Below are 11,054 nucleotides of genomic sequence, written 5' to 3' on the forward strand. Positions count from 1 at the left end.
TTTTGCTGGTATCCATTGGCAATTAACACATTTGAGAGATTCTGTAACTCAGTTGTCAAGTGGTCTTTGTCAGCCAGGCGTTTGGTTCTGGAGATGAGAGTCTTGGCTACGGAGTTTATTTGTGCAGGGTGGTGGTGTGATTGTGCATGTAAGTAGCGGTTGGTGTGTGTTTTTTTCCAGTAGATAGTGTGTCCTAGGGAGCCATCAGGTTTTTTGTAGATTAGGACGTCAAGGAAGGGAAGTTGGTTGTTGGCTTCTATTTCCATAGTGAATTGTATTTTGGGGTGTAGGCTGTCGAGATGTGTGAGGAAGCTATCCAGTTTTTCCTTCCCGTGTGGCCAAATTACAAAGGTGTCGTCAACATATCTGAGCCAGAGTTTGGGTTTGTGTTCTGACTTGTCTAAAGCATTGGTTTCAAAGTGTTCCATGTACAGGTTTGCGATGACCGGTGTACATGGAACACTTTGAAACCAATGCTTTAGACAAGTCAGAACACAAACCCAAACTCTGGCTCAGATATGTTGACGACACCTTTGTAATTTGGCCACACGGGAAGGAAAAACTGGATAGCTTCCTCACACATCTCAACAGCCTACACCCCAAAATACAATTCACTATGGAAATAGAAGCCAACAACCAACTTCCCTTCCTTGACGTCCTAATCTACAAAAAACCTGATGGCTCCCTAGGACACACTATCTACCGGAAAAAAACACACACCAACCGCTACTTACATGCACAATCACACCACCACCCTGCACAAATAAACTCTGTAGCCAAGACTCTCATCTCCAGAACCAAACGCCTGGCTGACAAAGACCACTTGACAACTGAGTTACAGAATCTCTCAAATGTGTTAATTGCCAATGGATACCAGCAAAACAGGGTTACGAAGCTAATCCAAAAAGAAACACCCCCCAAAAACCAAGACACAGAAGAAAACAATGGCATGGCCCTCCTTCCTTATATCAAGGGCACTACAGATAAAATTAGCAAAATCCTCCATAAACACAATATCAAAACAGCCTTTTGCACCAACCAAAAAATAGCCAATATCCTCAGAAACCCCAAGGATAAAATCCAGTTGGAAAACCAAGGGGTCTATGAAATACCCTGCAAAGTCTGCCCAGCCACGTACATTGGACAAACAAACAGACGAATAAATGCACGTATTGCAGAACACAAGAATGCCGTCAAAAAAGAAGAAAAAACTTCCTCTCTTTTCCAACACATGAAAGAAACAGGACACGAAATTAATTTTGCAGATTCCAAATTGCTCTTTAACATGGAACATCACCACAAGAGAATAATCATGGAAGCCATCGAGATAGAGAAACACCCTCACAACATGAACAAGCGTGACGACACATCCCGCTTGCCAGACATCTGGAAATTAGCCCTCCCCACAAAAACTGACACCAGATCCAGAGGCACACAGAACGCCATCACCAATCAACCACACCAGACCCAAACCCAGACCCTCTCCACAGATAAATTACAGACACCATCCAGTAGCCAAACCATGGTGGCACCTCCGGATGCTGCACCCCCCTGCAATCCCTACACAGATCTGGCTGGCACAGGCCACAAAACCACAGCTCGCCCCTATACACGAAGCCAAGCCAGAGCACAACTAAGTGCAGTACAGCCATCTTCTCAGAAAAACTCTTCACAAAGTTCAAGAGGTCAAGACACAAAGGCTTTAGCAACTAATCCACACCTAATGACCCACCTAAGTGGTACTCAGGATATCACTCAAGAAATCACTCAAGATATCCCTCAAGTAATTAAGGAACAAAAGAAGAAAAGGCACACTAGCCTGGGAACTTCCTCTCTGCCCAGAACATTGGAGGCTAGACACCACACCTCCTCAACAGTATTTATAGGAACTCAAACACTGAGATCCTGCTCTGTTCCAGTAACAAGAAGCCGAAAGCACCAGCCTGAAGATGACGAGTGAGACCTCGTCGAAACGTCGCCTAGACACCCCAACTTTTACACGGGAAGACACCCGAGGACACCAAAACCTGCATTCCTATACCCGTGAAAATCTACGAAAGCAAATATATATATATATATATATATATATATATATATATATATATATCGGGGGGGGGGGGGTCCACAAACAACATGGAGAGCAACAGATAGGATGTAGTCAGTGAAAGAATAAATAAGGGAAAGCTAATAAAAAGCTTCCACTGCAGCTTCAAAGCCTAGGCAAATAAAAAAGAGTGAAGACAACAGTGTCAGGAAGTCTCTAGGGGAGAGTGCTCCAGAGTTGGGAAGCTACAACTAAGGACTTGGCTTTTGCTCTCGCTCTCTCTGGCCACATCTTACAATTGAAGCAGTACCATACCACTTTAAACAGTCATGGCTTCACCCAAAGAATCCTGACATCTGTAGTTTGGAAAGGGTGCTGAAAGTTATTCCCCTCACAGAGTTACAATTCCCAGGGTTCCCTGGGAAGAGAGGTTGATTGTTAAGCCACTCTGGGAATTGGGAGAAATGTATAGACCACATTAGGTGGGGAGATAACTAGCTCTCCTGCACAGCCCCCCTATCCCCAGTTGACTCGTCACAGCTGTTATGCTCTTTGAGACTGAATGAAAATGCAACTGTCTCTTCATGAAATAGCACAACCAGCTGCTCTGCACGAACCATTCCCTTTCCAAAGTGCTATAGAGTTCCAGGCATACACCTATATAAATAGAAAACTTTGCTCCTCCTTCACGGGGCTCGTTCCATTAATTTGTTTATCTATGATTATGATTATTGCTTTACATCTCAATGTATACATCCAAATGTGTGCACAAGAAATGTCAGGTGTCTCATTAGATACAATACTGATCCCATTCAGCCCCAGGAATTCCAAAGTTGATTCCAAAGTTTTGGGGGCTTAAACATGTTTGTGGGACAGATAATTCGAACATGTGGTCTGAATGTGCTGCTTTCAAACCTCGGAAAGTTTTTGCTATAACAGGTCAAAATGCGACAGAAAGTAAGTCCAGAGTACTAGGGAAGTCCTGTAACTCAACAGGAATCCAGTTCAGTCCCTAATATCTCCAAGTAGTCTGGGAAAATCTTCTAGAGAGCTGGTACTGTCTGTCGCTGTAGACAATACTGAGCTTGATTGTCCAATAGTCTGACTTGCAACAGCCTTTTGTGCAAACTCAGTTGCTAAATCTATAAAGAGGACTGGATGAATCTTTAATACCTGAATGACTGTTGAATACTAAAAAAATCAGCCCTTATACCTGAGTTTCTATCATTGCTGCATTGTATTAAAATGCTACATTGTTCAACTCTGTGGCTTGGGATTTTGCTTAGGCGTAATAAATCTGTCTTCCTTTTTAATGAAAACATGACATTAGCAGGCTAACATCTTAATAAATTAATTCATGAAATATGCCAGGAGTGTGCATGACTTCGCCCTTACATTCAACTAAATCCTGTTCCAACTATGTATTGCTTCTTTCCCTTTGTATTATTTAACTTTCTGTAAAATGAAAGCATGCAAAATGATAGGGTTGAGAGAGAGATTCTTCTAATTAAGGATGTGAAGGTTGCTAGGGATTCACACAACATGCCTTCCTCTTCCTTCCAAGTTTTAAAACCATGTGTTCTTGTTTTTTTAAGCAGGTAGCGATTCTCTTGCTGTGCCAGGCCAAAGAATAAACTCTGTGCCACTTTCTCCAAAATCTCCACCACCCAAATCCCTTGGGATGGAGAGAATCCATCTCAGGAAGTCCTCCATGAATGAGCAACTCCTTGAATCCAGGCACTCCAGGTACAGAATTTCTGACATTGCCAAAAACTTCAGTAACATTTGCTTAGTTTTTCTACAAAGGTGATGATATTTTTAAAATACTGCTGTTATTTATTTATTTACTCATCCATCACCTTTTCTGCCTCTTAAGAAAGAAGCATGCAAAATGACTTGCAACACAATTTTGGGGGGTGGGGAGAGGGGCACTTGTCATTGAGCAATTTCTCATGGCTGAACTTCCTATCATCCGTGAACTGAAGACACATTTCTGTGCGTTTGCATGCAACACTGAACATTTGAGATTATTCAGTAGGGGATCTAGGTTAAACAAAAAGTGGCTGGACTTGTGGAACTTGCAAGCAAAGCTTAACAAGTTATTGGCTCTAGGTAGGACCTCAAGAGCCTTCATCTCCACGGCCAGGGTTTTCTGAGCTCTTCTCTTACCACTGCAATCCTTTGTGCCCCTTCAAAGGCTGCTACAGCAAGCCAGGTAACCTTTCCAAGCTGCTTCTAATAAAGCATAAGGACCTTCAGTGGGAATGAGAAAACTGGAGATCCTCAGTACACGTGCAGAACCACTTGTGTGAACTCCTCACCATTATTTCTAACTTCTACACTCCTCATCCATTCTATGTCACTTGAGATTGTATCTTAGTATTCCATGAGCTTGCACCACCATCCCAACAAAGCATGACTGCTAAGTTAACTGGTTTCACCTCTGCTTTTATTTTCGTTTTCTCTTCCTCCGCATTTTTAAAAGTTCCACTTTCGCAGCTCTCAAAATACCAGCCATTCTGCAAGATGCTTTCCTGCGTGAACTTTGTGCTTGATTTATATACTATCTTTCCTGTGTTTTTCAAATCTTCCGCTTTCAATCTGTCGGCGAGTAACGCGAATGCTGTTCTGCTTTGCATTTTATTGAAGATATTGGGATGGTGGCCACATATCGGATTCCTCTATTTATAATCACAGAGACCCCTTGTCAACACACAGCAGCCCGTACAGAACAGTGGAGAGGCAGCACCGTGGTGGAAGAAGTATGCCCACAACACCAGTTCTCACACGCAATGCGTATAGTAGCACTCATTTACAGTAAGCTGGTTTTCTTCTTTCTTTCCCCCAGAAAGCATTTCCAACAGAAAAGAATTAGCTCATCCATAATCTTTCTTTATGATAAGAGGCATATCATAAAATAATAGATAAAATCATGGGTGTGTCCACCATAGTACTCCTTTGAAAGCTTGAGATGTTGGGTGCATTGCTTATTATTATTATTATTATTATTATTATTATTATTATTATTATTTTATACCCCACCTGTCTGGCTGGGTTTCCCCAGCCACTCTGGGCGGCTTCCAATAGAATATTAAAATACAATAACCTATTAAACATTAAAAGCTTCCCTAAAATTTCCCAAAAGCTGCTTACCCCTAGAAGTAAGTTATTGCTGGTCCCCTATATATTTGCATTCAATCAAAAACAGTAAACCAAGCTCCTACATCTCTTGAAGGCTGAGGGAGCTTCCCCAGATTTCCCTAACCTGATGGATGTTATCCAGAGGAATGTTAGACATTCTTAGGTATCCTTGAAACTGAAGGAATTACAAGCTTTGCTTGAAATTATTCAGCGGAACTCAAATGCTGCTCAGCTTCCTTTGCTGCTTTATCTTCCTTCATTTTATTTTATTTTTTGCAACAAATGTTTGACTAGTACAGATGTTCTGAATCAGATAAAAGTTGTCGCAGGAAGTACTGAAAAGTTTGGGAAACACTGGTTAGCCCTGTGACACCGTATCAGTCTCTACAGCCGCAGCAGGCACTGTAACTCTTCAAGGTTTGCACTCTTCCATTGTCTCCCGAGACAGATGAATGCCAACAATGATACATGAAATCCTAGCATAGCACGTAGATATTTGAGACTCTTGTGGAGTAGACTGCAACCACAGAACATGAACTATTCCAACCTCCCATTATATTTGTGATATTTTATATCCCTGTTAGATTCCTGCCTGGACTTCCCATGAAGCGCCAGCTTGGTGTAGTGGTTAAGAGCGGTGGACTCGTAATCTGGTGAACCAGGTTCGCTTCCCCGCTCCTCCACATGCAGCTGCTGGGTGACCTTGGGCTAGTCACACTTCTCTGAAGTCTCTCAGCCTCACTCACCTCACAGAGTGTTTGTTGTGGGAGAGGAAGGGAAAGGAGATTGTTAGCCGCTTTGAGACTCCTTAAGGGGAGTGAAAGGCGGAATATCAAGTCCAAATTTCTTCTTCTACTTCTTCTGAAAAACTTCACAGGAAAAGACGTCACAGCCTCCATAGAGAGCTTGTTTCATTGTTCTTACAGTTTTTTTACTTAAAACCAATGCCTACCTTTCCTGTAATTCAAAGTATTGTAGCTTTGCCCTATGCTATTTGTTGGGTAGAACTAGATGCCATGTTTGTAACAAAGGCAATTTTCTGCTTTCTCAGGCCGGATGTATCCCCCCAGCACTGCAGGCAGCGGAGGGGCAGCTTGGAGTCCCAAACCAACTTGCTGTCTGAGACTGCCAGCGAAAAGCCAGTGTTCACCCTTTCAAAATCTCCGAGAAGCAGCAGTACAGAAATCCTAGATGATGGGTCTTCCTACACCAGCCAGTCCAGTGCAGAATACTATGTGACCTCAACCCCAAGCCCCTGCTATACAACCCAGACTCTGGACAACCGCACAAGAAACAGGAGATGGACCAAGAAGCAGAACATTTCTGCTGCGAATTCGGGAAGCATGCCAAACCTTGCCCAGAAGGACGTCCGCAATGGCGGCTACCCAAAAAGCCAGGAGCAGCCGTCAGTCACTTGCTACATTCCCGGCTACGCCCCTTACACGGAGTGCGATGTGTATTACAATAGCGGCTACGTGTATGAAAATGGCACGGAGGGCCAGTACACAGTTAACCCTTCCTACCGTTCGTCGGCGCACTATGGACACGAGCGCCGCTATCGGGATTTCAGGTCTTTCCACGAGGACGAGATGGAGAGAGTGCCGCACAACCCGTACGCCACCCTTCGCCTGCCGCGGAAGCCGTCCGTGAAATCTGAACACATCACCAAAAACATTCACAAGGCCTTAGTAGCAGAGCATCTTCGCGGCTGGTACCAGCGTGCCTCTGGGCACAAAGACCAGGCTCATGGCCTGCAGGCAGGCTTTGACGCCGACAGAGGGTCACAGAGGAGCCTGGGCTTTGCTGGACTGCAGGTCCCCTGTTGTCCGAGCAGCCGCGCATCATCGTTCTCTTCAGGTAACTCTCCATTTTGTGCCTCTGCAGCTTCACGCATATCGTGGGCTCTGGAGCTCAGCAATTGCTCATGGGTGTATGAGGTGTACCAACACAACCAAGGTCCCACTGACTGTAACAACTTAACACATCCATATCTAAATTGAATTCTTTCTTCGCACACAATGAACGCCTCCTCCATTCTGGTAAATGCTCACATAAAAACTCCCTGTGTTCGTTGGCACGTTTACAGGGCTTTGGATCAGGTAGCAGAGATAAAGCCCAGAGACTCAGGTTGCTGGTGCCTCTGGAGCAAATGCTTCTAGTCTTGCCCTGTTGATTCGTTCACTGAGCAGCACAGGCTGCAGGGGGAAAGAATTATCCAGTTGATCAGCTTTTGGAAGCAGGAATAACTATTGGGATATTTTTTTTAAAAAAAACTGGATATAAAAATAAATACAGCTTGCAAAATGGAGAGGCTTTAGAATTTTGAACTTCATATTGGTATTTCTTTGTTTGAGACTACCTGGAAATGTATCTGGTGCAGAAAGCAGATGCCTTGAATATTGAGTAGTAGGGAACATACTGCACTTGTTTGAAAGGAGCTGCTTTCATCAATAGGTAGATCTGGAGGTCCATGCCATGGTGCCTGAAACTTTAAAGCAGTGAACAGCCTGTGTACCTTGAGGAACACCTGCTCCCATGTAACCCTCCCTTGCCCCTGGTACCACCTAGAGAGAGGCCTTGCTGCTCTGTGCCAGAGGTTAGGTTGGTGAAATCACAAGAGCAAGGTTTCCTCTGTTATTACACCATGCCTGCAGACAGGCCTGCCTAGGCCAAACAGGATGGAACAGGCTCATGGGTGATTAAGACATATTTAGTTTCTGGTGTATGTATTGTTTTAAACTGTTGAGTCCACCCACTTACCCTGGTTTTATTACTGTTTTCCAGTGCGTTTCATTGAAGTTTCTTTTACGTAATCCACCCTAAATACAAGAAAAGGACAGGTTATAATTTTTTTAATGAGAATAGTAAATAGATACATAATACTGCATAAGACAGAGTATTAGACCAATCTCACATTCTGTAATTACTTTGTGCAAATAGATGATCTGTGTGCACGAGCACGTGTGTGTGTGTGTGTGTGTTTAAATTCAATCCTAGCTACTGTTGCTTATTCATTATTTACATAAAACATTTAATGGGAAACATTTCTTTAATATTGTTTCTCAGTGTCAGAGTAGATGCGGTGCTGCGTAAGAACGACAGAGCTCTGGATTGAGCTAAAATAATTTGTAGAAGCCTTGCTAAACTGGTTTGAGAAAGAATGGTCAAGCTGGTTTGCAAAGTAATTGGGTGTCAACAGTGTGCAGGAGGTTAAGAAACTGGGGACAAGCCTACTGGCTCAGAGGTGGCTCATCTAGTTCCACATCCTGCCTCTCATAGTGGCAAGATCTAGGCAGTTAATGAAACATTTTTATCCACAAAAGGTGGCAGCAGCAAACACATCCAAAAATTACTGCACAAAGGGACAAGTACATAAGAGAATAAGACAAATATTAAGGTTTATATTGGGTTTTCAACCAGTATCTGTGCTTTGGGGATATACAAAAATACAAAATGTGTTGATACCTGTGCATGGACTTCTTGCCCAACACTGAAAATTGCCTAGGCCATTGAAAGAAACAGTCTTAATACACAAAGCTCATAAAGTCTTAATAATAGATAAACCATCACGCAACTTGGGGAGGGGGGAGTGGGAAGTAATTTTATGACAGAAATGTGGGCACTTGTGTATTAGAAAAAGATGCAACTATTGTAATAGAACCTAGCATATATAAAAACAGAGTTACTGAATTTATGTTAAAATAAAAAATTAATAAGTATCGCTTTAGTTAAATCTAGAATATTCAGGAAGATGTATGGTGGAGATAGGGAATCTAAGGGAATACAGTGTTATGATAGTTTTTTAAATTATGAATTAGAGCAGAACTAAGCAGTGTAAGATAAAAAGCAGAGCAATTGTTTTCTGTGATTTGCTTTGTAACTTGATCGGATTAAAATCTAAAGGTAGATAAAAAGGAGGTGCATTGCCCTAATCAAGTTGACTGAGCATGTTATTCTCACCAGTGAATCTATGTGGTACTTCTGTGAACTCATTGCAATAGCTGACTATACTTTTCTGGTAGCAGTACATCAACTGCTCACAGTTTGAGGTTCTACTATTTATTATTTTTGCTTGTTAAATTCCTGTACCACCCTTCATCCGAAGGGTGGTTTACAATATAAAAAACATTCTTCCAGTCTTCCACTTATTTGTCTCTGTCTGAAAACAGCCTCTAACTAATGGCTGTGTTTCGAGTATGTGAAGAAAAAAATCATGCTTGAATCCTTAGGCAAGTTAGTCACTGCTAACATTATTTTCTTTCCCCCTCTGCTTTAGCATCTTCTACAAATGCCTCTGGGAATTGGCGGAATCCGATTGCACTGGGACTTCCCGATTATGATACGCTGTCTCAATCCTCTTATGCTAGCTGTTACGGGAGTGTGTATGGCAACCACCCACTGCCGAGCAGGTAAGCTATTTACAATGGAATTGGTGGCTTACACTGTGATATGTCTACAGCTGGTTTGCCTGTTGGAATGCAGCAGCCTACACATAAGAAAGCCACTTCTGTCATTTTCAACTTTTTTTCTGAGAACTGAACTCAAGCTCCGTCTCTTCATTCATGTACAGCATTTTGATTGTTGCATGCAGGACTTTAGGCCGATTTACTGAAAGTAGATTGAGACAGAAATTTGCAGCTGTAATGGGGAAGGGCATAAAGCCGGGAAGGGCAATGTATCATTTTTTTTATTTATTTATTGAATTTATATACCGCCCTATACCCGGAGGTCTCAGGGCGGTTCACATAAAAATATCACAGTATATAAAATAAAAATAAAAGCAATAACCCAATAATATCCCCCCAAAAGAGACACATTTTAAAAGGGTATGGGATGTTGATCAGGTCAACCAAAAGGCCTGGTTTAAAAGGCCTGGTTTAAAAAAAAGTCTCTATCACACCAACCATTTCCCCAGACCAATGGTCCACTGGTGAGTCTACAGGGTAGCAGTAAATGCACAGGCCATCGCAGAAAACCTTGGAAGGCTACCTGTGACCTACCCCTGATTTAGAGAACTGGAAAACTGCACACGCTAATTAAGACTCCAGCCCTAATACAATGGTACCTCGGGTTAAGTACTTAATTCGTTCCGGAGGTTCGTTCTTAACCTGAAACTGTTCTTAACCTGAAGCACCACTTTAGCTAATGAGGCCTCCTGCTGCTGCCGCATTGCCGGAGCACGATTTCTGTTCTCATCCTGAAGCAAAGTTCTTAACCTGACGCACTATTTCTGGGTTAGCGGAGTCTGTAACCTGAAGCGTCTGTAACCTGAAGCGTATGTAACCCGAGGTACCACTGTAAATTGAATTTCTGTATAAGCTTGCAACACCATGCAGTGCTCCTGAAATGTGTCGTGCAAGAGCCTGCATTGTGCTATTACACTGGTGAATTGTGGATAGTCTACTTCCTTAGCATTTCTTTGCATGTACAGCATATCTTTAGGTCAGACATCGGCTTAGGGATTTTAGAAGGAAGCGGGGGGGGGGGAGCTTGTTTAGTTGTTACATGTGTGAAGGCACCACACAAGTACAAATGGGCCTGCAAGGCTGTGCCTTCATCTCCTTCCCTGTTGCCATGAGGCCTTTTCTGACTTCCCATGTTTTTGGGGTGCTCTCATATAGCCTTACTGAACAAACCGGAGCCCTGTGCAATCAGAGTTCTAAACTGCATCTTAAAACAAAACATGGAATGTTGACTCCTGGGCGGTACCTTCTGTGCATGGTGAATGGAGTTGCGGTGTTCTGCCTCCAGCACCCAAATAGAAGGACCCACATTCATTCCCTGGCATACCCAGGTGGGGCTAGCAATGTCCAACGACTGAAACTCTGGAAAACCACCGCCAGCCAGTGTAGTGGGCAATACTCAAGTC

The 11,054-nt window shown here is 43.0% G+C and overlaps 1 protein-coding gene across 6 annotated transcripts in view; it reads left to right on the forward strand.

Annotated features, from left to right (window-relative positions):
• Positions 1 to 11,054, forward strand: part of FRMD4B (FERM domain containing 4B) — a 235,277-nt gene that overhangs the window by 220,546 nt on the left and 3,677 nt on the right. For 2 of the 6 annotated variants that reach the window (XM_028719421.2, XM_077925044.1), the window contains 4 exons: positions 3,640 to 3,790; positions 4,694 to 4,861; positions 6,237 to 7,042; positions 9,462 to 9,594. In XM_028719421.2, coding sequence (XP_028575254.2) covers positions 3,640 to 3,790; positions 4,694 to 4,861; positions 6,237 to 7,042; positions 9,462 to 9,594 — 1,258 coding nt within the window. The remainder of the gene's footprint in view (positions 1 to 3,639; positions 3,791 to 4,693; positions 4,862 to 6,236; positions 7,043 to 9,461; positions 9,595 to 11,054) is intronic. The other 4 variants (XM_077925045.1, XM_028719428.2, XM_077925046.1 and 1 more) reach the window with 4 other exon arrangements.

This window comes from Podarcis muralis, chromosome 2 (assembly GCF_964188315.1).
Source record: "Podarcis muralis chromosome 2, rPodMur119.hap1.1, whole genome shotgun sequence".
NCBI lineage: Eukaryota > Metazoa > Chordata > Lepidosauria > Squamata > Lacertidae > Podarcis > Podarcis muralis.